The sequence below is a fragment of the Falco cherrug genome, chromosome 4, assembly GCF_023634085.1.
Source record: "Falco cherrug isolate bFalChe1 chromosome 4, bFalChe1.pri, whole genome shotgun sequence".
NCBI classification, from domain to species: domain Eukaryota; kingdom Metazoa; phylum Chordata; class Aves; order Falconiformes; family Falconidae; genus Falco; species Falco cherrug.
In genome coordinates this window covers 47,091,474-47,116,398 of record NC_073700.1, presented here as the reverse complement: position 1 = coordinate 47,116,398, position 24,925 = coordinate 47,091,474, and the positions used below count along the sequence as shown (strand labels likewise).

Here is a 24,925-nt window from a genome sequence, read left to right as displayed (position 1 = left end):
ACACCCCCTTTTTTTTCTCCTTTTCTTCCTTCTGACCCCCCAAAGCGGGTCAGGACCGGTGGTGAGAGAGAGGAGGCAGAGCCGCGCGCAGTGAGCACAGCACAGACTACAGTACGCTTTATCACAGAGCCGAGGACAGATAGCATCAATTTACAGTTCTCTGGAAAAAGGTCTCCTCGAAGGGGGGGGGGGGGGGGAACCCCTCAAAACAACCAAAAAAAAAAAAAAAAAAAAAAAAAGAAAAACCGAAAAAAAAAAAAAAAAAAGCACTCATGACTTCCCCCCGCCCCAGAACAGAAGAGAAACATGACAACATCCATGGGTTGGCATCACGCCTCGGCCGCCAGCCCCCCACGCCCCCCATTACATACATTCGTTACACGGCGCACGCACGGAGTGGACACAGGACACTGGTGGGAATATGAACAGCCAGACCGTACTGGGGGCTGACGTAGACGCCAACTGAAAGCAAAACCAGACACGATGGGGTACACCTGAGCCGCAGCTTTGGCCTCGTCCTTCTCAGAAAGAGCCGGAGCACGACGGTGGCTGGGAATGAGAGGGGGGAACGCCGGGCTGTGCCATGCTTTAGGGGGGCCCGGGAGGAACCGGGGGGATGGAGCACCAGCGAAGGCCATTGTGCCCGTGCCAGCCCTGTACCCAGCCCTACGAGTGCTCTGCCTCTGCTAAGAACTTTCCCAGAGCACAAATTGGGCAAGCGCGGCCGAGCCGCTCACCGCAGAGGCAACGGTGGCCAAAGACTGGAGACTCCGGGGCTCCACACGACCGGAGCCTGACGGCGAGCACTGAGAGATGCTGGTTTTCCCTTGCCAAATTCATACCCTGGCAGGCAGCAGCCACCGGCGCTTTGGTGAGAGCCAGAGCCAAAAGCTCCCCAGCAGCCTCAGCCCAGGCAATGCTGTGGGCACAGCCGAGGGTCCCGGCTAGGATGATGGGGATGAAGGAGCAGTGGCAAACGGCTACACGGGAACCGGCTACGTTGCAGGGCTGCCCTGCTGAAATTTTGGAGTGAAAGAAACGTGGTGCTTCCTTCCAAGGATGGAGAGCGCAGGGCATTACACCAGGGATGGCAGCTGCCAGCGAGCCACTGGAGGAAGCCCTGACATCGAAGGTACAGGGCAACTTATGCCTCAGGTGAGCTGGAGGGACATTCAGACCCAGGACAGGCACTATTCCCTTCCCCACGAAAGCACTGATGCTCTTTCCTGTGGGCAAGACCTACTCGTGCCCTCCTCTGACTGCGCGTCCTGCCGAGGCAGCGGTGCCAGCGCTGGGGAGATGCTCCCTGGCTCCCCAAGGCTCTCACGCTGCCACACACCACACCGAGGTGGGCTAAGAGCAAGCTCTGACCTCCCCGGTCCTTTTAGCCTCTGTGGGAAGGGGGGGCCAAGCAGCTCTCCAGCACTGAGCTAACCCGACAGGTGACATGCAGCAGGGAGCGCGCGCAAGCCTGGAAAGGGGCAGTTTCCATTTCAGCCCAGCATCTCCCTAAAAGAAGCTTCCTCCTGTTCCCTCGTGTTGACCAAGTTTGCTCTAAGCTCCCTCCAGCTGACCAAGTTGTCTTCTCACAGGACCAACCCTCCACATCCAGACCTGCTCGCTCCGAAAGGTTCAGCGTTACAGAACCGCCTGCGGATTGTCTCAAGAAGCCTGAACGCTTGAGGAAGGATGGTGCTTGGAATGAACATGCTGCAAAGGGTCTGGGTTTCCCCGCATCTCTTGGAACCAAGCAGAGATCGAGCTTGCAAAGTTCATTCACTGAGATACTGCGTGAAGGTGGGCTCAGATGCTCCCTGCACACAGGCTAAGCAGCTTCGGAGACACCCCCCACCCCCACCCCCCCGCCCCGAAATGAGGGAAAGGAATAAAGACTCCATCAGTGGTGCTTAAACCATCTTAAAAAGATGCTTGATTTTGGCTGGTTGGAAAGTCCTGATGATGCTAAACCCACCAGCCCACAAACAAGGTGGTCTTAGGTCAGAGAGCCCAAGCTCGACCCCCCCCATGCCCTTGCCCACAGCCACCCTCCTCCAGCACAGCACCCAAGAGCAACACCTGAAGATGCAGAGGGATGTGGCTCTCTCCAGCCTCTCTACACATGGTATCATGCTTCTGGAGGGGAAAAAAAAAAAAAATAGGGGGAAAGGCTGAATTTTTAGCATTTTGAAGCCTCTCGCTTTCAGCCCAGAGGCAGGTTAGCCAGTGGGTATTGCACTCCTCCCACCTCCCCTCCGCCAAACTACCGAGCCCCTCGCAGCACTGCCCGTGCAGCCCAGGTGGGACGGGCATGAGCCATGGGGGGGGTGAGGAGCCGTTCCCCAGCCCACCGCAGGGCCTGGAACGGAGCAATGGTGCTAGCTGGGTGACCGAGCTGTCCCCAGGTAGTGACCGAAAGGGGAGAGTCTCTGGAAAGACTTTTGATAGATTATTTGGTAAATAGATGAATACATCTAATGGCAGCAGCTTGCAAGAGCCCCAGCCTGTGCTCTTGAGAGAAGCACGCCCTACAGCCTTCAGCATCTGCAGGCAAGGGCGGGAGCCTGGGTCCCGTACTTTTAGGCAAGAAAACACCAATTTGTGAAGATCCTCCCCAAATTCAGCACAAGGGAGAAGGGAAGAGCTTCCCCCCAGCCCAGTGACCTTCTGGTACCTGAGCTGACCCATCCTGAGTGCTGCTGTGAAGACAGACTGGGGGGACTGAGCCCCAAGAGAAGGGTCCCACTTCCCCACTCCTCTACAAGGAACCTCAAGGACAGTCTGAAGATTCTCAATAGAGATTTTGACCCTCCTTCTCAAGTGAAGCTTGTAAAGCACGTGAATAAGACCTGGCTCCCTCTGGGCTAAAAGATTTCCTTCCTTCTCTCTGGGAGACGAGGATGGGATCGGATCGCTGGAGTTCAAGATGATGCGATGGTGCCCTGCTGACAGATGGATGAGCCCAGTCTGAACACTACTCAGCAACTCCAAATCCTCTCGCCCAAAGCCAGCAGCCCTTGAAAAGCAAAACTCAAGACATCCCCAGCAGCAATTTCCAACAGCAGACGTAACCACAGGCAACATCCCAGTCACCCAGCTTTTTGTCCAACAGAGTCCGTGAACACAAGGCTGCCTGGTGCGATGAGGTGGCAGAGTCAGGTCTTCTGCTCCTGCCTCCAGTGTGTGCAGACATGCACGCGCCTCCCCGACAGCCCTGAGGTACGGAGGAAACGTGCGAACCCGATGTCCGTGACCCCCAGGTACTGGGCGGTCAGGTACACCCCATGTATGCGAGGTGCGGGGTGGCTGCGGGAGGATGCAGCGGCCGGACAAACCACACCTGGAGCCGGGCAGACCTGGGAACTCGCAGTCCAGCGTGGCTGCTCGCTGGAGGAGCGCGGTTCTCGTCCGTCCGTCCGTGCCCGTGTGTCTGGAGCAGGCGGCAGCCGGTGAGACAAAGTGTGGACTCCAAGCACAGAGGGACGGGGTGACGCAGCAGTCAGCACGTGGTGAAGGCAGAACCCATCGCGACATCGGGAGGAGAGCCGAGGTGACACGTCACTGTCGCCAGCACTGGTCTGCTGCCCCCGCACAGTGTTACAGATCAAGAGAAATCACTAGCGAGTTTTGAATCCAAGTAAATTGGCATGGCTACTTTGGACTACTGTAAGATGGGAGCAATTCTATTCAATGGCCTTTAATACATTGCATTTACATAGCACCTTTCATCCCAGGGTTTAAGTGCTTTAACCAAAGTGGGTTCTGTACACCCATTAGCATGGGGGAAACCGAGGCACAGAGTGGTTAAGTGACTTGTCTTAGGTCACTCGGCAAAACCGTGGCAGAGTCTGGACAGCCTTAGACCTCCTGACTCCATCAGTTGGTTAGACCACGCTACTGCCTCAAACGAAGCCACTTCGGTCCCTTGCCCTCCCCAGCAATGTGCTCCTACCAATTCTCCAGTGAGGTTTCACACTCCTTTCTGATCCACAAATATATGACCAAAAAAAAAAGGAAAAAAAAAAAAAAAAAAAAGAAAAAGTGCAGTAAACTAAATGTTTTAAAAAGCACGTTTGTGCTGTCTCTGTGCAAAGATAAAAGAAATAAATACATGATTAAAAAATTAAAAAGGTTCACAGTATCACACATGGATAGGTAGCTACGGTAGTGCACATCTGGAAAACACTGTGTTACTACCCAGGATTCTCTACACCCAGCTGGATGTCTCCCTTGGGAGCTGCGGGTGCGCGGGTGATTTCTTTGCTGCCCACGTCTGGGGTAAGTAGAAATACACGGTTATAGTTTTGCTCCGTTCTGAAATGCAGTGCCCAGGATCCTGCAGTGCAGCAATACTGGTATCAGCAAGCTCTTCCCCATCCCACTGGAACGGCTGCATCAACGAAAAGGGAACACATCGACCTGCAGAGGGAATCGCTGCTCTCTGGGGCTTCTGTGTCTGCATAGAGATTACTGCAAGAGGCAGAGAGAAGGGAGTCAGCACCCAGGCACCCATCCTGCACTCGGGTCCGAGCCCAGCCAACTCCCCCAGATCAACAAAAGCAGGATGAGAGCAGGCTGCTTGCTTCCTATTCTCCAGCAATGACAACACGACTGGAGAACTTCAGCTCCCCAAAGCTTTCCCTGCAACCAGCCGATTCAGAACAAGCCACAACCCTTGCCGAGCCGAGGGTCTCTGCCAGCACAGGAGATCCCACCTGCTGCCGCAGAGGCCACGGCAGCTCCCGCTGCAAGCTCCGACCTCAACCCACCGGGCACCCAGCGCACGTTTCTTGTACACTTACTGTATCGCTCTCCTCATCGGAGACAGAGTGGAGCTGAGCGCTATAGTGGAGTGGGGAGTAAACCCAACTCCTCTCGTCTGTCGGCTGCCAGAGTGGCCAGAGACGGCGGGGAGAATGCAAGGAGAGCAGCAGCAGAGCAGGGAGCAAAGGAGAGAAGAGGAAAAAAAAAAATAAAAGGAGAAAATAAAAAGAGTAGGAAACAATACAGTAAGAACAGCTGTCCATCTGGAGGGAGGGAACTGAGCTCGGCGCCTGCTCTCAGCAGGAGCCTTCCTCATCCTCAGTACATACCTGCTCCCTACCAAGCTGGGACACGGGGCAGCCTGCCAGCAGCTGCCAGCGGACCCTGCTCCAGCTGCCGCGGGGATGGCACCACCTCTCCTCTGGCAGGGACACAGTTTTAGAGCTTTTGAGATGCCAGGGAAGCCTCGGCTCCCTGCTGCAGCATCACCCTGGCTCCAGAGAAACTGAGACATGGGACGTGACTTACCCAAGGGCAGTGACGGAGCTCTTGGCTCCTGCTACCCACTCCCAGCTCTCCAGCTCCGTGTCCCCAGCCCTGTGCGTGCCACAGGCAGGTATCTCTGGTGTCCAGGAGGGCTTTTTACAGTGAGACCTGACCTGGTTTGCTGTGCCTTCCCCCTTCCCTGCAGGCCAAGCAAGGCAGCAATGGGTGGGTTAGACCATGGTGGATGGTGGCCACAGAAGGGAAACAGTTATCACCAGTCTCGGAGACAGTGGGGTGATGGGAACAAGTACCACAAAGGAGGCAAAACACAACCGGACCTTGGACAGAATGAGGGGGAAGGGGATGTGCGTTAAGGGAGCCGGTTACTGCAGCACTGGGCACTGGTGTGACAAAACACGCTTCTGCTGCCGACACAGCACACAGCAGCCCGGGCAGATTCAAGGGCTGGTGGCTGCTTCCAGTGTTCCCAGGGGGACCCACTTCCACTGCAAACAGGCTCTTTTGTCTCCCACAGAGAAGAAAAAGCCCCCTTTGACTCAGCCTGCGGTTTGCAAAGGAAGAGAAATGGAACCAGCTACTTGGAAGAAGCCTGGGGGGGGTTCCCAACCTGGGAACCAAGTGTGACAGTCTTCGAGGTACAAGGAAACACAAGAAGCCAGAGGAGCTTTGAAGCACTGGGCTCCGCATGCTGAACCCCATCAATAATTGCAGCTATATTAGCAGAGACCGCTGGGAGGAAGGAGGGAAAAGAAACCCTTGCTTGGAGCTTCTTACAGGGCTCTGCTCGAGGTGCAGGAAAGCTCAACACGGCATAAAGTCTGTCCCACATCCTGTTTTTCATCCATCCTGACTGAACCACATGCTCCAGCCAGCCTCTTTCAGAGCCTTTTAGGAGCTCAGATGCATGCGAGGAGCTGCAAACCCAGCAGGGAGATAAAGGAGCATCCGCTTGGTATTAACCCTCCTGGCGCTGGGGCAGCCAAACCCAGCCAAGGGGGCAGGAGGAACTGGGGGGGGGTGGTGGATTTTGCGCATTTGCCCACAGTGATGCAGCACTTTCCCCATGCCATCAGCATGTTACTGCCCCTGCTTCCCCATGCACCCTGCCTGATGCCCTCTCCCCTGCATCCCTGCCTGGTACCACAGCGGCAGGTGCTGGGAAGACCACACCAAGATGCTTGTGTGGAGGGTCTGACAGCATGGCCGTTACCCTCTGAGGATATCAGCTCTGCCGAAGCCTGACAGGGGAAATACTAGAACCCAGAACAGTCCGAGCTCTGGATTCAGTCCCTAAATGCTCAACTGCCTCCCTGCATGTTTTGGAAAGGAAAACTCTCACCACTCACAGAAAACTTGCAGCGAGGAGGGAGCACATCGGTGATATTGGAGAGCAGATGGGCTGGAAAGCAGAAACCATCCCTAACCCCACAGCAACTCCTACCTTATCTGGTTTTATGAGCTGTTCACCATCCCAGCCACAAGCCTAAAAGGTTGTATTAGCAACTGAATTTTTAGCAGCTTCAAAACATCTTAATGGTCTCTTTGGAACGCCATCCGGCTTCCTGGGCCAAAGGAGCCGAGCGTAACATTATCTACAAAGGCTCAGGTGCCTCCTTGGCCGGGTCTGGTGCTTGTAAATTTGTCCCAAGGGCTGGGTGATCTTGCAGCCCATCCCATGGCCGCAGCTGTGCAGAAAAAGCTGGGCAGAGCATGTGTTTCTGCCAGATCCTACAGGGAGATCCACTTGTGTGATTTTGATATGCTTCTCTGGTTTCTGCTGGGCTGGTTCCTAATGCCACACAACACAGAGCCACAGCGGCCAAGGGAAATGGGAATGCTGGTCCCAGTGTTTCAAAGCTGCAGCTCTGCTCCCCTACGTGCTAGCGTGTTCACTTACAATCCCCGAGGAAAGCGAGGTGCTTCGGAGTCTGCGCTGGCGGGGAGAGTAAATCCAGTACCTCCCATCTGTGAACTGGATAGCCCCAGGGCAAGTGAGGTGAGAAAGGAAACAGAGGAAAAAAGGATGATGTGAAAGAAAGGATGAAAGAGAAAGCAAAAAACAAGGGGTTGGGCAACTCCAGGCCTGAATGGATCAGCGGGCAGGAAAGCCGTGCGTGCGAAGAGCAGTGCCCATGCCCTGCCACAACCTCTGCACTTTTATTCCCCTGTGGGTGAACAGGAGGATAAAGCGCTCTTCTTTCAGGAGCAAACTTCCAAAGATCAGATCACAGTCCCTCGGACTTGACAAGTCATCCTCTGCACACCGTATCCCTTCTCCAACCATCGCCCCTAGAGCACGCCTGCAAGAGAGCAGCTGTGGTCCAAGCCCCGCTGGCACTCCGGTGCAGCCTTGCCTGAGCTCCAGCTCAAGCGGTTTTCCAAGGAGAACACCCACGGGAACCCGAATCAGCTTTTCCCTTCATCCCAGCAGTGACAAACACTCCACAGCACACGACACACATTTAATGCAAAACTCAAGGACTCGGATGAAGTATGAAATGCTGATGATGAGCAGTCAGTCACACTCTCTGTGAGCACACACTGCGCACAGATGGTTTCCTCCAGATAGAGGGGGACCCCCCAAGTTAAGAGGAGTCCATATGCCCAGGGACAGGGAGGAAGAGGAGCTGACCTTGCTAGGAGACATTTGCCAGTGGAGCAGGCAGCATCTGCAGGCAGCCTGTACACCACTGCCATCCACAGGCAAAGAAAGAGCAGCCAGTGTCAGAGGGAGCTGCCTGCAGTTTGAACAGCATGCACAAAAACCCCAAACAGACAAGCTTTTAAAAGGGAACCAATTCCTTCCGCAGCTCCCGTGAGCCTCGGGATGCCTCTGCAATGAGTGAGCAGCTCTGCAGCAGTCACACAAGCACAGGGGAAGGCAAATTTTTTGCCATTTTTAGGTTAGAGTGAAGGAGCTCATCAGAAGGGCTCAACTCCTCTCCCTCACCCTATAACCAACAGCAATGAGTCGGAGCAGGAAGGAGCTGGGCACGTCTTTTAACGAGCAGGTTCCAGTGCCCAGGCACAGTGGGGAGCTCTCACTGGTCAGACCTTCAGCTCTGCTCTGGGAATCCACAGGGCAGGTGGGACACGTTGCTAAAAACTCTTCTCCGGTTTGCAGGAGCTGCTCAGACATTGCAAGAGCTGACTGAGGAACACAGCGCCAAGCTCCACGGCACTCTGCTGCCAACCAGCAACCACCTCACTTACTCCCTGTCTCAGCACTAGATTGCCACTGCATCACCTAGTGCATCTGCCTGCAGGGAAAGGAAAAGCCAGAGCTCAGCAGAGCCCGAGGTCAGCCCCACTGCAACCACCTGCCTCTGGCTCTAGGCCACCGTGGCACGTCTGTGCTCAGGAGAACAGCCAGGCTCCCTGGCCGAGGAAGGGAGAACCTCTCAGTTGCACCTGCATTCGCTTTGGCTCATCACAGGACTGAACACGCTGGCCTAGATAAGCCCTTCAGCGCTCGTGCTTGCAAGTGGAGCAGCACACCTACGGCTGCATCCACAGCAGCAGTGCCACCCCCATTGGAGCTCCATGAGATGCTCTTTTGAGTTCTCCAAGGGTTAACCCATCTCTCTGCGTTAAAAACCCCATCCGGCATTAAGATCTCGAGGTGCTCAACACGAAGATGGCACGGGGCAGACACTGCCCTGAAACTGAAACTGTTACAGCCTCGCCCAACCTTTCCCTTTCCCATCACACCTCTAAGAGGCCGGGTGGAGAAGGCATCTTACAAAGTATATGTCTGTGACTGGCACGTCATCTTCATCCGAGGCCTGGCTGGCTGGTTCGGAGGCCTGGCTGGCTGTCTCCACCTCCACTGTAGCTGTGGATGTTACGATGGCACAGGCTGAAGAAGCCGCCTCTCTGGAGCAGGGAAAGAAATGACAGAGTCTAGTCACTGCGACCAGCAAAGGAGCAAGCAAGACTATGATTTATTACAGAGGGGCTGAAGATGCTCCGCTGTCAACATGCAGAAAGGTCAGGTCAGTAACAGCGCTCAGCTTCACCCAACTGTCTGGGGGAGGACCCATCTCTCCAGGCAATCAACAAAGTCAGCCTCCAACAGAAGCGGCCACAAAGCAAACGACACTGGGCAGGGCTCTCCAAAGCGGCCCAATGCTCCGCAACACTCACTCTTTGTCATCTTCAGGAGCTACGATCTCAACGTCACACTTGGGCTCCAGCTCGACACTGATCTGCTGAAGCTCCTCCTCAACCCGCACCTCCTCGTGTGACCTGGAAACCAAAAGAACAGCCCGAAGGCTTAGGTAGGCACTAGTTATGCACGGTCCTCGATTCTAGATCAGCCTGAATCAGTCCCAGGTCAGCCCAGCTTCTTGCACTACAACCTCCCGCAGCAGCAAGATGTGCAGGTCTGCCCCAGCACGCGGCTGCTGCCAGCCCCCAGCTCCCGGCACAGCCCGAGCTGTTCATTTTGGTTCAGCAGGAGCAATCAGACCTCCCAGGATTGAGGATTTGGATCACCCACACCCCCAGGCAATCGTCGGTCCTGTCACACTGCAGCGCTCAACACTAACGAGGTGGGAAAAGAGGACAGGGGATAATTAGGCAGTGCTGCAGGAAAGATGGGCAGCATCAAATGGAGTACGGGAGGAAAGAGGAGAACTGGCCTCCAGGGAGAACCTGTGTCCAGACTTAGCCTGGTGTTGCCCATCACCTGCACAAGGGCCAAAGCCTCCGACCTCCTCTGAGATTCCCAGCCCACCAAAACAGCTCAAGTGCGCTTCAGGGTTAACATCGGATCTACCTGCACGCTCAGGAGCTGTACGCGACAACTTTCAATTTAATACCTCACGCTATTAAAGTAATCGCTTGTGCTAGCGGGGCTGGCTCCACGGTCCTCGTGGGAAGGAGGAGGGGGCGCTTGCCAAGCCTAGGGCACAGTCTCCGGGAAGGGATGAGCGCCGGGTTCATCGGCAGCACCATCCTGCTCTGCGCTGTCCCTGGCTGGGAGCCGGAGCCAGCAGGCGGCTCTGCTGACCGGCTCCTCTCTTCCTCGCAGGGGTGGATCTCCAAAACCCGCAGGGAATTCCCCAGCAGATTAGAATAACCAGAGGTGTGACGTGTTCTTGAGCAAATGGGATAAGGTCTTTTTTTTTTTTTTTTTCATTTCAGCTCAGGACTGTCAGTTCACGCTTTAATCACGTTTCTCTTGCACTGGCTGTCACCAGGGGATCACAGAGGGCTCTACAAATACACAGGTACCTGCTCTCCTAGGAAGGGCATGCCGAGACACCAACACCAGAAACGGAGAAACTAGGCAAAAAAATACTTATGTGGGGTGGTTGTAGCTGTGATAAATCTGTGACTGACAGCTCTACTTCTGACCAAGATACTAAGCTTCCTCTCTGGTCCAGGGACAGCCACTTCAATTCACCTGACCTATTTCTGGAGGAGCAGTCACCTCCTCCAGCATCTCCCCCTCCATCAGGCACCAAGGGAGCCCGGAGTAACTTGCATGAAGTCACTGCATTTTGCCAAACGGGTCCCACCACTGGGTTTAAGTCTCCAATTTTCAGCAATTTCAGACAATGGCTTCTGCAGGAGGTGGGATGCTTTATGGGTGCCTGAAGCTTCAGCAGGTTCTGCACATAAACAGCAAGTAGGTCCTCACCTTCCAGTGACAGTAATTTACCAAGATTCAGCAACACGCAGCATCCAGAGGTATTTTCATTAAGAAATACCACAGAAAGGTGGTGTTTTGTTTTTTTTTTTTCCACAGTGTATGCAGTCTGAAGCTCTGCAAATGACTAAAAGCTAGGAATGAGGGCAGATGTCTGTAAGATGGTGTAAGCCCTCATCTTCCAAAGTCCTTGCCTTCCTCTGAAACATCAAACATCAACCGCAGGGAGAGACGATGTCAGGCTGTCCAGCAGCTCCTCTGGCTACAGCATATCCCAAGCCCGAGTCTCTGATGTGCATTTCAAGATCTGCACTTACAACATTACAAGATGTCCCAGAAAGCTAGGGCAGCGTCAGCAGCAAACACAGGGTCTTCACGCAGATCCCACTGACACTGGCAACGGGGTCATTTTTACTGGTGCAAAACCGCGCAAGGTATTTATATGAGCCTCTAAATCTGGACATCCCTACACAGCAGGTGATTTTTGTCCTACCTTGCCCTCGGCTCTGAGCCACGTATCACCACAGGAGGGGAAAGACACCTCAAAGTACCCGAGTTTCTGAAAACGCTGGAAGCTGCTTCTCTGGGGACTAAGGGCGCTCAGTGCCTCACAAAGTCAAAGCCCTTCCCCGTATTCACCCCCACCGCACGCAGGCAGCCGGCAGATGCACAGGGGGAGAATGTTCCTGCTGTTAACGCTCACTTACCTAGAGAGGGACACGAACCTTCCTCAATTCTGGCGCTGGTTGGGTGGGGAAGTTTGGACAACTCAGTTGTCCCGTTTCCCATCAAATAACAGGGGTAATATTTAAGATTCCTTGCAAAGCACTGAGAGATCTGCTTGTGAGGAAAATTCTGCATAAGAAATGGGGATTATTTGATTGCAGGAAGAAGCCCATCATCCTACAGAGTACCATTCCAAAACCTTGGTGCTGCTGAGATTCACATTCAGCCCTCCAAGAGACCTTTGTGCAAGGACAAATGTGAGGTGTCTGTGCAGCAGTGCGAGAAGAGATGAGACGCTTTTCTCACCTGCCATCCTGCCCTGAGGAGTGTGTGCGCCTCCTGCAGAAAGAAACCAGAAAAGCAGAGTTCGAGGAGCAATTTAAGACAGAAACCCTCCCCTGCCCCCAAATCTAACTCCCCACCCCATGAGGGAGATGTTCTACTTAACAGCTGACACTTCTCCCAGCAATAATTAATCCCATCAAAGCTTCGTCTGCTTGCTCCCAGGAGAGATTTAATTAAAATCGGTCATTAGCATTCCAGAGCATAGGGCAGCCTGCTGAGATATGCAGCACGAAGAGGAAGGGCTGCTGCCTGACGCCAGCGAGGGCCAGGGCCGATCGCTGTTCTCACCTGTACCTGGGCTGCTCAGAGGTCTCCGAAGGGGATCGCTCGGGAACAGAGAGGGATGTCGAAGATAGTGTTGTGGCTATGGAGGCTGTGGTAGCTTCTTCAAAGGAAGGAGGTGTGCAGGGTAGCAGGTCTGGCCTGCCTGCTGGCCCGGCGCGCAGAAGGGATGCAGGAAGAAAAAAAGATGTGTAGGTCAAACACCAACACCTTACCTATATCAGCCCTGTGAGAGGCTGATCCACCCGCACACCCTCACTGGGACCGGCCACTTCAAACCACAAACAGGCCAGTTTAGCTGGGTTCAGGAACACAGCACCTTCTCCCAGGGCATCCTCTAGGGAGAGTCAGTAAGCACTATTTCCAGCATGACAGACAAGACGCTACAGGAAACATAATGCCAATGAAGAGATCTCACTGGTAACCAAAGCTGGATTAAAGGCTTGGATCGCAGAGATAAATATCCAGGTGAATTAAGAGATGAATTGAGTGCTCACTGCTTTGCACGGGTAGAAATCCATGCACTCGAGGAGCCTGTCCTTTGCCACTCATCTGTAAATCCAGCCCAGATGGAAGTGATGAAAAGGCAGCACAGAACCAGGCCATTCACTTTTTCCCCCAGTGGCAAGATCTTGCCCCTTATAACTGTCCAAACACCACCACTAGAGTCCTGCAGTTCCTAGTCATCCCCCCCCCCCCCGCCTTTTTCTTTTAAAGGGTGGAAAATTCAACTTTCCGATTACATTTGGGCTATGACTGCTGGTGCCAGTTGGCAGCGGCTGCCTTGCAGCAGTGACGCAAGCAACCATTTTTACTGCAGAACCATACAGTGCTGCAAAGAAGGGATTTGGTCTTCTTCGATGCAGAGGCATTGCTTCCCCAATCAACTAACTGCTGGTGCTGTGACAAAACAATATACTCTTACCTTCTCCCCTGTCCTGGTTAAGTTTAGCACCTGCAAAGCACAGCAAGACATGCAATGAAGAGCAATCCGTCAAGGAAGACACGGTTGGTGCACAGTGGGGAATTTGGCGAGAGCAGGGGAGGATCCTAAGGAACTGCTAGGAAAGAGAGGGTGATCACACACTCATCGGCCACCAAACGAGACCATTACCTTCGTCATCCAGCGTGGGGTAACTCCTGGCCGCACGAAGATCATACTGCGTATCGTCCTTTTCGGAGGGAAGCTGGCTAGCTGAAAATGCAGCTGTGGGACCAGCCGTCTTGACAGCTAGCAAGGCACTGCGCCCTTTCTTGGAGGGAGACGACTTCAGAGCTTGATGGGAAGAGTAAATGAGAAGCGGAAAATTACCACCAAAACCTACTACGACACCAAAGGCACTTCTCCCTTCACAGGGAGAGGCTTCTGCCCTCCGACACACACACACACACACATGCTCTGCAAGCGCCACCTCCAAAGGGCTGAGCTGGAGTCAGGCTGCAGGGTGAGCTCCTGGGGGGGGTGTCTGAGCAGAACAAAGCAAGCTGTGACAACCGACGGGCTTCGCAGTTCCCCAGCTTTGCTCCGTATTACAGTGGAAAAGCCTGCTCAGATTCCAGCCTCGAAACTCTCCACATGGACTGAAGCAGCAAGATGGAGATAAGGCTTGCCTCACATCACAAGGGCAACGACAGCTCTCAGGCTAGGTACTTACAGGAATTCTTTCGAAACACTGTGTTGGTCATGAATTTGAAGAACCTCTCTGCATAAAAGCTGGGTCTGTGTACCGACACCGTGTCCTACAAAGGCAAAAAGCAATTGTTTAATTTTAAAATTATCCCTCAAGGCAGAATTTCTGTAACAACCAAGGCAGTCTTTTTTATCCCAACACTTAGCACTGACAGAGCCTTAAAATGGAAAGGCTTAACTGAAATGATCTGATTAATGCTATAAATAAGCCTGAGGCATTGCCTTTGATTTGATTGCATTTGATTATATTCTTGCTGTAATTTTATAATGGATTTTGGTGATTTTATTCCTTTGTAGACTTCCTGGATTTTTTAAATATTAGCCCAATTACATACATGAAATTTCTTCTGGCTTTGCTGGCTGACATTCAAAGCACACCTGGCTACCTTTGTGTATGACGCAGACACCAAAATTCAGCCGAGGGTCTCCACACATTTCAAAAGTTTTGTGCTTTTTGTTTAAAATAGTAAAACCGAAGCTGTGTCTGCTTCTGACATTCTACCGTGCTACCACGACTTGGCACCTACCCATCTCCTTTGCCTTAATATTTAAGGGAAGCTAGGCTATGCCATGCTGAAAAACAGTTTCCACATCCAAGGCTGCTGCTTCGTAAACATCTGCCTGCTGCAGGAGACAAGACAGCAGGGTAACACTGAAACGGATTTATTAACAGATAGCTTACTGAAGTGGAAACACAGTCAATCACCAGAGAGAGAGCAAACACAGGGCTCCTCGACACATACACGACCGCACGCACCTTGTGCGTACAGCTCCTGGTATCGTGGGGAGGGGGGAAACGACAGATGGGAGCAGGGGAGGGAAGCTGGTAGCACGGCAGCTAAACATGCGAGGAGGTGGAGTGAGCAAGAAAACCTGATTGGGAATAATTGGCACTACACCCCTGTGGAGGCATAAGAGGCAAGAACTATCCCTTTCATCTGCTTCAACTGTGCCAGTTCAGGCACTATAAATAGCGAGGTAATCGGCAGCAACTAGCACGCATGAAACCAAGGCAGGTAATCCTGCCGAGGGCCGGACAGTCCCTGCCTCGATACAGGCACTCACCCCGTCATGGACCAGGGCCTTCCAGGTATGTTCTAGCTTCTTGATGAACCTAATTCCAGGGGAAAAATGGAGAGAAAAAGAGAGACAGATTCAGGCACATGCTCTGTATCTAAGCCACCTTTCATCCCCCACACAGGAGAGATCACAGAGCTGCTAACAATTCCTCCTTCATCTGGAGTGTTGCTCACGGAGCTGCTAACAATTCCTCCTTCATCTGGAGCGTTGCTTTCCTCCAGCCGAGAGGTCGGCCGAGCACGCCGGCATCTCTGCAGTCAGGTCAGGACTGCCTGGCAGCCCGACAGGGAAGGAGGAGCTGGGCTGGAAGACGGACAGAAAACCACCTTCCACCCCGGAGAGATGCTACCCATCCCAGGCACCGGGACGGGAAACTTCTTTATAAGCAACTCATTCTATCTTCGAAAAAAAGGCTCTGTGTCACCAGCTATTCTAAGGACAAGATAAAAATCCACGGCCCCCAACTGGCATCGACAGACAGCTTTAGGCAGCCTGCCTACTCATGATCAAACTGCTTCGGAGAAGAAAATCTTTCTGCTTTCATTCAGTATAAAGAAGATGTTAAAGGACAGACAGCTTCAAAGTTACCTACCTGTACGACTGAAGGATATCTATGATTCCTACGTGCAGCAGGAGACGCTCTCCTTTGCCGTTCACTGCTGGGATCCCTCCCATCCTGCAGGCAAAACAAAACCTCAGCGAGTGCAGCCTCGAAAAGAGCAGCCGTAACACCCCCGAGACCTGCGGCAGGGTGGATGGCAGTGCTGAAAAGAGGGCTCTGATGCGGTCGGGCAACGCGAAACCTGCAAAAATGCTTTGTGCACAACCACGGGAAGTCACCTACTGCCACGGGTCATCTCCTACACGGTGCCTCCAGGGTTACTGCCTGCCCCAGATGGCCAAACGCCAGCTATCAGGGCAGGACCTGTGTTGTGTGGCAACAGCTCTCTACCTGGACCAGAAAACACCACATAATTTTTTCTTAGCTACAGGACATTTTGTTCCGGGGATCAGGTTATTTATCAGGTCAGCGTGAGCTGTCTGCCTCTTAGGGCAGGAAACTTGTAAGGAGGAGGGTATTTCCAGTCCCATCCACGCTAATACCAGTCCTGCTGAAGGTGCAGCAACCACTAGCACCAGCACACAACAAAAGCATGCAGGTATCAGGCAGGCCACTGCAATTAATGACGCTGCTTCAAAGAATGGAAGCACCAAAGTATTATCCCAGCTCCACCGTGACTGATCCTCCATCAAAACTGGAGAAGCTGGTTTCAGACAGCAACAAACAGCAAACTCCACCATTTGTTAGAGAGCTTGGGCCACAGAGACAGTCACAAAAGCCACCTGCAGCCTGAGAGCCACAGACTTGGGCACAGCACCGGACAGGTTTTGGGCAACCCCCAGCTCCCCCAGTTACTCTAGCACTCGGCTACACCGCTGTTTGCCAATGGCACCGGGCTGGCCTCGGGGTACTGTCAGCTGTCCAGGGGTTCCACAGCTGGAGTGATGGAGAACAAACTCCAAGCTCCTAGGGACAGGCTGATCCCTACTACCACTGCAGCGGCTGGATGCTGAGCTAGGACAGAGCCAGTTTCTCCTCCCCAGAGCACGGGTGGACGTTTAGAGGCTGTTACAGGAGCTGACAACCTACAGATTGGCCTAAGAAGAGAGACTGCTGTGAGGCTGGAGTCTTCCAGAAGTATTGCCCATGCCAGCTTCCCCCTTCCACACCACACTGCTTTACTGGCAGCAGTACCACAACCCCCAGGAGAGATGCTTACTCTTAACAGCTCACACGGGCCTCATTAGGGATTAACGACCCCACCTCCACCCCCCCCAGCAGCGCAAGCGAACCAGGTTTTCACCTACGTGTCGTCTGTGTCTATGGACTCCCCCCGGGCAGCCCCACCCTGGATGGACTCCATGGCCGTGGAGTAAAGTGCCTTCTGCCCCACAGGACGCTTCTCATCAGACGTGCTGTGGGCTCCCTCAGACTGCCGCTCCCGTTCTTGCTGGTCTATGTTATGAACCCCAAGCAGGAGGCTGTAGTCCATGATTTTAAAACTTTCCAACACCTATAGGTTAGCATTGAGTTTAAGAACAAAGACAAAACATCAGGCCAGCAGCTCAAATACAGCACAGACCCCAAAGCACGGAACAGCCCGTCCACATTCCCATTAACAACTCCTTTGCCAGAGCCTGAACGTTTGTTTCTGAACCAACAGTCATCTCTGGACTTGACTGCATAGAGTTTGGCCATCCCTCAGTCAACCCAAAGGGCTGAAGGCTTGCAAATAACACTGTTGTACCAGGTAGCTGCTGCATACTGCATAGGAAAAATGTATTCGGTCCCAACAGACCAGCGACAAGTGGAGCAGGCTGCCACAATTTGATGCACCAGAGGCTGTCTGGAGACCTAACTCCACTGCTTGGCTTTCAGGAAAAAGGGCAGCGGAAGGGATTTATCCTGCTTTGGGGTTAGCAGATTAGCAAAGCTCTCAAACATTTGCTCTTCCTCATGCTCAAGAGCCACAGAACTTCATTAACTTGCTCCCCAAGCTGCCCCGCTCCTTACCAGACAGTCTCGTTGCAACGTTTTCACCAATGCACTGAAGGTATCTGCATCCAACATCAGGCCCTCGGGCATGTCTTGTATGAAATCTAGATCCTTGTACGTAGGGCTGGACTTTTCTTTTTCCTTCTTGGATGCCCGGCGTTTATAGGTTGAGCCTTTCAGGTCAAATTTCAGGTGCATTTTCACCACGCGAGGCAGAATGTTGTTCATCACAACCACACGGATGTTTTTGCCCCCTGATTGCACACAGTACAGTCCATAAAACTTTGGCAGCAGTGTCCGTGGGTTCTGGTTCAGATTCTGGGTTGGAAAAAAGCACAGGGAAAGGTCATTTTGGCAGAAGAATCTTGCTGCGTTCAACACAAAGCATGTTAACAGACCTTGGAACAGACTAGGGATTCTTCACATACAGATTTTCTGGATTTTACGTGAAAGCTTACTGTACACGTTTGACAAACTCTTACATCTCAATGGCTTTAGGATCTGAAAATACCACTATGCCTTGAATACAGGGAATGAGACGTTCAGCACTCTCTGGGCAAATAACCAAGTCTGGAAATTCCCCACTTTCCCCAGCAACAGCAGCTAAAAATGGGAAACCAAACAGGAAGAGAAATAAACACAATGAGTGGGAACTTCAAGTTTAAGAATAACAGCTATCTTCATCTCTTCAGAAGCATCAGAAATCAAGAGCCGTTCTCTGGCCCAGAATAAACCAAGGACAGGGTATTTTTTTAAACAAAACAACATAAATTTTCTCCTCCTTTTGCAGAGCTGCTTTATAAAACACAGTTGGCCAGAGAGCACGGATATCCTGCTCTGCTGTCATGGCCTTTTTTTAGGCAGCGGTATGATTAGGAATGACATGACAGGCATGATTCGCTTGTTCAGCTTTGGGAAAGTCTGGAAGGAAACAGAACATCTCTGCACGCTACAAAAGAAAGGACAGACCCGACAGATTCTCTGACAGACGGCAGAAGCATGATTGTATTAAAATTTCATGCCCCTTCTCATCTCACCTAACCAGGCACACGAGCGAGCCCTCTTTGGGAGTGCACCGCTCAACGTGGTACCAGCTAAAAGCAATGGAGGCAGGGCAAGACCGAACACTAACAGCACTTGCCCAGCTTTAAAGTAACTCAGGATGAAACCACTCTGCTTCCTTTCCACTGACTCCTTTTACCCTGGGTGGGTTTCCCAAGAACAGCGGAGAGATCCTGTGTTAGCACCACAAGAACCCACAAACACTGGAAAGCTACAACAAGTAGTACATAACTCTGCTCCAGACAGGTAAGTTCAGTTTAATTCGTTACACCGATTCCTAGCCAGGACAACGGTACAATTCAGGACAATGGTGCAACTCCCATTCCAAAATTCCCCCAATGTCCATTCAAAACCCTCTACTTGATTTACTATATACATCAGACAACACTTTCCAAGAAAGCTCATCCCATCCAGGAACTTGAGCATCACTTGCAAAAGCAAGCGACCGGCTGTCAGTTGTATAGACACCCAAGACCTTGTCCTGCTTTGGCAATTTTTCCCCAGTAAATACTGAGCAAGGCAAGTGTTTTCATAGAAACAGTGTACGATCACATAAATCCACTGTGACACACACACAGACGAGGCAGCACTAACGTTCCTCGCAACCACCTTCTCCTCGGTCGGTGCCCTCATCTGCGGAGCTGGACCCTTCCCCACAGTTACACAGGGAGACAGCTCCTGGTTTATGTGCCACAAGATCAGGTTTGGTTCCCGTTTACTGCTCATCACCACGTGCAAGTCCTCTGGGTCTCGATACATTGCCTTGCTAGGCTAGAGATTTAGGCAACAACGATCTGCAGCAGACTGGATGTGCAAAGCTGGCTGATCCCGTGGGAGTTTTAGCTTGGTACTGCAGCCAGTGAGAGCCAGCAGCTGCCTTCAGAGCAACTCTGTCGACACAGCAGGCATGGGAGATGGCCAGGGACGGCAGTGGTTTCCCCACAAAACCACGGTGGTTGTGTCCCTGCAACCAACAGCCATCCTCAAAGCCAGGCTGAGGCAGATGTGTGGTGCCAAGCAAAGAATGAACTAGTGCTCGGAAAAGGACACTCAGAAACACACATCTAAGAAGCCATTTTCAGGCCAGAACATGCCTAGAAGCTGTGGCACAATTACCTGCCTCAAGTTTACCCACAGAGTTTGCAACCAGTCGGCAGGGTTTGTGCTCCTGGGACCGGCTTCATGACACACTTAACATCGTCCCTGGCACGGGGCTGGCAGGCCATAAGAAACCCAGGTGAAGGACATGCCCCGTGCAATGTTTGGGACAGAAACGCTGCCACTACAAACCCAAGACTGGTCCAAGGTGCTGGGTAATACACACCATGTAGTAGCCAGGAAGGAGCTTCTGTAGGAATTCAGCCTCCTTGTGCATCACAGTTTTTATGATGAATTCATCATCGCTGGTGACATAGAAGAGGGAACCACTGGCACCAGGGTTTGACAGCTCTATCAGAGGCTCATTACATAATGAGTACTAGGGAAGAAAAGAAAAAAAAAAAAAGATGATGTTTTTAGCCCCCACTCATTGCACGCTGAGTTCTATGCCCTTGAGGGCTTTCACCAGCATGCCGTCTCCCTGTGAGATTAAGGGGTAGAAAAGCTTAAGTGAGAACTATTTTCATTATAGGTTAGGTCTAAGCAGCAAAGTTGATGGACAATTTACAATTAGAGACTGCGATTACAGTTCAGAGCATCCCAACTGCTCAGAATCAAGCTAATCATCTGCTTTCAGTAACACCCAGGCTTCATAATGACATCTTATCTTTCCCCATTGTGTGTGTATCACATTTCGGCTTCTTTCAGCACATTATTGCAAGTGCAGACGGAAAGACAGGATTTTAGGAGATATGACAGTCTGCTCAGGGCACCATGTGTCACTGTGCTGGAGAGAACACAATGCACTGGCTGTTCTCAGCAGCCCCCTCTGGCCTTGTGCTCCCCCTGTTAAGAGTGGATTTTTACAGCCACGTCTCACCCCCTCGATCCTGCTAGAAACAGAGGAAAAGTATTACACCAGTGTCCAGACACAAGAAGGATCGGCGCTGTGTAAGTGCAGCAAGGGGTACTGCACTGGGAATTGAACTGGGAGGATATTTCTAGATATCAGTATGCAAAGAGCAGATCCTCAAATGAGATTTGCCCAGCAGCAGCAGGAAAAAAAAAACCAAACAAAAAGAAGAAAGTGCAAGCACAAGTGTCGGCAGCTAGGTACCAACCCCAAGGTAACCGAGCAGGTCCAGCGCCTTCAGGGCGGTATCACGTCAGAGCTGTCACAGCAAGAGGTAAGATAAGGAGAGGGAGGTAGGGTATGTAAGGGACATAATGATGAGCATTTAATTTATGGCTCTGATTAGGTACTGAAAACAGCTTTCAGCCCTGCACAGATTAATGATCTAAGACTTTATCAAGTTAATTATCTCATGCATAATTAAAGGCATTTGCTGCCATGGCAGGCAAGAGACAATCAGGGGAAGCAGAAGCAACAAATCAGAGCCACAACCTTTGCAACTGAGGCAGGCTCTTTGCCTTACCCAGGTTTTGAACCACTCATCAAATCAGCCAGCATTATCTTGGATGGCACTGATGGGGACCACTGTTACTGTCAAACCGTGCAATGGCACGGATTCCTTTCTACTGGTAGGTGTTCAGCTACCATTACCCCTGTCTACAGCTTAAGCCAGAAAAAAAGGGCTATTAAAAGAGAGGGAGGGCATGCACTCGTTTGGATGCGTTACCTTCCCCTGTTCAAACTTGTCCTTTTCTAAGGAGCAGGACATCACATACACGCAAGGGACCGAGCTCAGCCCCAGTGCACTCCAAGCCCAGAGAGCCTGCACTACTAGGTGTTTTAGAAACAGCCTTTCCAGCTCTGAGGAGCTTTCTGAGCACAAGAACAAGCTGTATTTCATTCTGTCTTTGTAAGATGATTAAAATAACTATGCTCACATAGCTCTCAAGTGAGTACACAAGGAAAAATTCCCATCTTTGTCCTCAGAGCCCCAGGGGACATTACAGGGTTGCACCCAGCAGAACACAACTCCCTTTTGCTTGTAAACACAGTAAATTATTGTAACCACAAACAACAGAGAGGGAACCCCATCGCATAGCTTACACATCACACACGGTACGCAGATTGTTTCCTTTCCCTCCGGTGCAAGCCAGCAGCTACCTCTTAGCAAACGAAGACTTGGGCTGAGCGGTGCTGGTCTTGCTGGGATCATCACTGAATTTCCTCCAAAACTGAGCAGAATCCCTAAATCCACAGCCTCTGGCCACTCCTTGCTGGAACCAGAACGATGCCTTAACTCTTTTCTGTCCCTTTTAGGCAAGAATTGCTGATAGCCTTGCTTTAGGGCCAAATTCCCTGTGCTACTCTAGACCATCTCAAATAAAGGAGGAAAGACAGAAGTATATCCATACCAAATAATCGTCTGGACGAATCCCAAAGAGTTCTCGGAAGTACCGAAAAGCCACTGGTGCATAGGTCTTGAACCTGAAGTCAGCATAATGGTGAGCTGGGGTGAGGTTACTTCCTTCGCTGCACAAAACAGACATCGCATAAGCGGAGCCTCTGTATTACCATTCATCTGACATACAGTTGCCTTGATGTGACTGTATGTATTTAAAATGAACTGAGCCTTGCAAAAAGACATCTTAGGAACAACAACGACAACAAAAAAAAAAACTTTCTTCCGTGGCAGGACAACAGGAAAATCGGTTTTAAATTATCTGCCAAAATCTGTTTCCAAAGAGCACACGGAACAACCACTTGGCAAGCAGAATACATTTACACAGAGAATATGGCTTTTATGAGCTTTGTTTATTCACAGAGTTAAAGAGCTCCCAGAATGAGTTTCTTCCAGCTCAAACGTGGTATCATTTTGGGGAAGAAATTCTAGATGGACAGGTAGAAAGAAAAGCACGTAGGAAGGTTAAACTCAAGCATAGAGTACTGCACCTTACATTGCACTTCCTTGCAAGCCAGTGCACTGCAGAATCTAACACTTCCCACTGGTATGTTTGTGCGTAACGGATGCATATTTAAAACATTCAGAGCAATCCAACTCTGTGATCTAAAGACAGATGGAAGCTCTCTTGAAAAAAAATAAGTGAGAGGGAAAGAAATAACTCATCTGTTAGTTTTGTTTCCCCTGTCTCCTTTACCTTGGGAAAAAAATGCTCTCCACCACGTAGAAGTCCTGCATCAGGACATCTCTCTCTGGCTTGGAGCTCAGATTGCCGACGGTATATCCAATCCCTAGCTGGATGGCGCCCTTCAGAGTGGATGAGGTGGTCTGGCATAAAGAAAAGAGCAGTCAGTGAGCATTTCACAGCAAATTATTGCAGCTAGTGTCCCCTGTACTACACTACAGTCATGCCTATGACTTCTGTGGGGTCCTCTGGGGCACCACATAATGCTAAACAACTTCAACCAGCTGCTAGAGAGATGGATTAAGGCTTCCAGGTTTGCTGTTTGCAAGATTACGTGGTACAAGGGTGCTGCATAAAATCTACATCAGACTGGTAACTACTGGGCCCCACCTTCCCTTCTCAGCCTGCCACCTACACGTAGCTGCCACTCCCCACTCCGCAAAACCAAACCTTTTTGTAGGTGGTTTCACCAGAAGCATCAACACCCCGATGACCTATCTTCTTTCCTTGGCCAGGCTGTCCTGGTAACGATGGTCCCTGCAAGGAAAGAGCACGGCTAAAGCCCAGAACAGAAGCTGAGCTGGCAGAGAAGAACAAGCAAAGCAGCACAGGCACAACCACATTATTGCGGTCATAAAGGACAGAGGGATCGCGCTCTACCAGTGGAGAAAAAACCACGCCATGCAAAAAGGTGTAACTGGCACCAGCACGCTTTAAACAAGGCTGTTTGAATTACAGAACCATCCCTCAAGACTGACACCCTTAGTACCAACTGGGCAGAACCCCCAAAGATGCTGAGCTCTGGAAAAGATCTGCTTGCTTCCCAGCTGCCAAGATTCCCCCGCTGCTTGACCGCTGTTTCTCATTGATTTAAAACAGCGCTGTATTAAATCAAACAGCAAGAGAATTTTATTCTTAAAAATCCAATGCCCTCAGGTGTCCTACCAATACATGGTGCTTCACGGGAGAAATAAGAGACAGATGACAGGGACAACACAGCGCCATGCCTGCTTTCACGTGGAGAGAACCCATTCAAGTGAGATCTCATTTGTTTACAATTCAAAGGACAAGCCCACACGGGGTGAACTGCAGTAACAGCTCCTCCTGAAGTTTTGCAGAGTTTACAGAAACTCTACAGGACTGCCAGCACTCCAGAGTGAGAACAAACCTACTCTTGTTCTCCTCCTCTTCTTCCTCTGAGTCTGCCTGGACCTTTTTTTTACCCGTCGAGGAAGGAGCAGGCTGTGGCTGCACCCTTCAACAAGCCAGCGGACCCGTGTTCTGTGGAATTCCACACAGCTCCTTCTGTGACCCCAGGCGACTGCGGAGCCCAGCAGACGGCTAAAGCTGCTGGTGAGCCCCCAGAAACACTTAAGGGGTTTTTACATTAAAGAACAGCCAGGCCTTGAATGTTCCTTTAAGAGATCCAAGGTCACTTCCCAAATGACAATATTATATCACTGTCTCTCTCAAGCACCACACAGGCCCATCTCTCAGGACTGATGTCTACAGCAGACAATGGATAATTTTGTTCAGGCTACAGAAGTTCTTTGTGTTTTAGCTTTTAATCAAAAGCTTGCAGCTATTTCTGGTCAAACTGCTTGTACTCCTCGTACTGAGGGGAAGTCTGATTTCTCCTTCAAAAAAAATCCGATTTCCTACCCCGTTTTAAACATTTAGTGCAGCCAGGCTTTTGCTTCTGAGCACTCCTCCAAGCAGTCGTGATTAGCAGTGCAGCTTATCCTTTCCTTGCAGCTTCTAACCAACAAGCCGCATCCTATTACATGCAAGCTCAAGCTGTATCGTCCTGCCTCACCACGTGGCTCATCATCATCCTCTCAAAGCGATCAACAGACACAGGTACCAGTTAAGGGATTTCCCTCCTATGAAATGCAGTAACAGAATTCTCTTCCACAGTCTCTTGCTCTACCTGTGACTTTCCAGGGCAAGAAAAAGCGGGGCTATATGTGCCCTGAACAAAGCAATCAACTTCCACAGAAGTTGAACTTCCTACTACGTGTATTTCTGGACAGGCAAAAAAAATAATAATCAAGTCTCACATTCCTGGCAGGAAGATTTAGCTATTCATGCATACAAACGCTCA

The 24,925-nt window shown here is 51.3% G+C and overlaps 2 protein-coding genes across 15 annotated transcripts in view; both read right to left on the bottom strand.

Annotated features, from left to right (window-relative positions):
- Nucleotides 1-88: 88 nt before the first annotated feature.
- On the bottom strand, nucleotides 89-3,531 carry LOC129735882 (uncharacterized). Its single transcript, XM_055707653.1, has one exon. It carries the CDS (start codon nucleotides 3,529-3,531, stop codon nucleotides 1,999-2,001), a length of 1,533 nt encoding a protein of 510 aa, XP_055563628.1. The 3' UTR covers nucleotides 89-1,998.
- Nucleotides 3,532-3,678: 147 nt separating this feature from the next.
- The window catches only part of PIP5K1C (phosphatidylinositol-4-phosphate 5-kinase type 1 gamma), a 47,367-nt gene continuing 26,120 nt past the window's right edge, over nucleotides 3,679-24,925 (bottom strand). Inside the window, exons 3-20 of one of the 14 annotated variants that reach the window (XM_055707639.1) lie at nucleotides 23,272-23,358; nucleotides 22,834-22,964; nucleotides 22,090-22,207; nucleotides 19,991-20,143; nucleotides 17,623-17,922; nucleotides 16,917-17,122; nucleotides 15,640-15,723; nucleotides 15,033-15,081; nucleotides 13,933-14,017; nucleotides 13,392-13,553; nucleotides 13,203-13,232; nucleotides 12,284-12,425; nucleotides 11,957-11,989; nucleotides 9,415-9,543; nucleotides 9,012-9,144; nucleotides 7,166-7,240; nucleotides 4,800-4,883; nucleotides 3,679-4,467 (exon numbers count right to left, since the gene is read on the bottom strand). In XM_055707639.1, the coding sequence (XP_055563614.1) occupies nucleotides 4,465-4,467; nucleotides 4,800-4,883; nucleotides 7,166-7,240; nucleotides 9,012-9,144; nucleotides 9,415-9,543; nucleotides 11,957-11,989; nucleotides 12,284-12,425; nucleotides 13,203-13,232; nucleotides 13,392-13,553; nucleotides 13,933-14,017; nucleotides 15,033-15,081; nucleotides 15,640-15,723; nucleotides 16,917-17,122; nucleotides 17,623-17,922; nucleotides 19,991-20,143; nucleotides 22,090-22,207; nucleotides 22,834-22,964; nucleotides 23,272-23,358 (2,004 nt within the window). In that variant the 3' untranslated portion in view covers nucleotides 3,679-4,464. Of the gene's footprint in view, nucleotides 4,468-4,799; nucleotides 4,884-5,090; nucleotides 7,241-7,709; nucleotides 8,529-9,011; nucleotides 9,145-9,414; nucleotides 9,544-11,956; nucleotides 11,990-12,283; nucleotides 12,426-13,202; nucleotides 13,233-13,391; nucleotides 13,554-13,932; nucleotides 14,018-15,032; nucleotides 15,082-15,639; nucleotides 15,724-16,916; nucleotides 17,123-17,622; nucleotides 17,923-19,990; nucleotides 20,144-22,089; nucleotides 22,208-22,833; nucleotides 22,965-23,271; nucleotides 23,359-24,925 lie in introns of those variants that run through there. The other 13 variants (XM_055707641.1, XM_055707640.1, XM_055707644.1 and 10 more) reach the window with 13 other exon arrangements.

Bases quoted from the DNA above. Each gene is read 5' to 3' on its own strand.
- LOC129735882 (XM_055707653.1), bottom strand. From the start codon at position 3,531: ATGTCGCGATGGGTTCTGCCTTCACCACGTGCTGACTGCTGCGTCACC.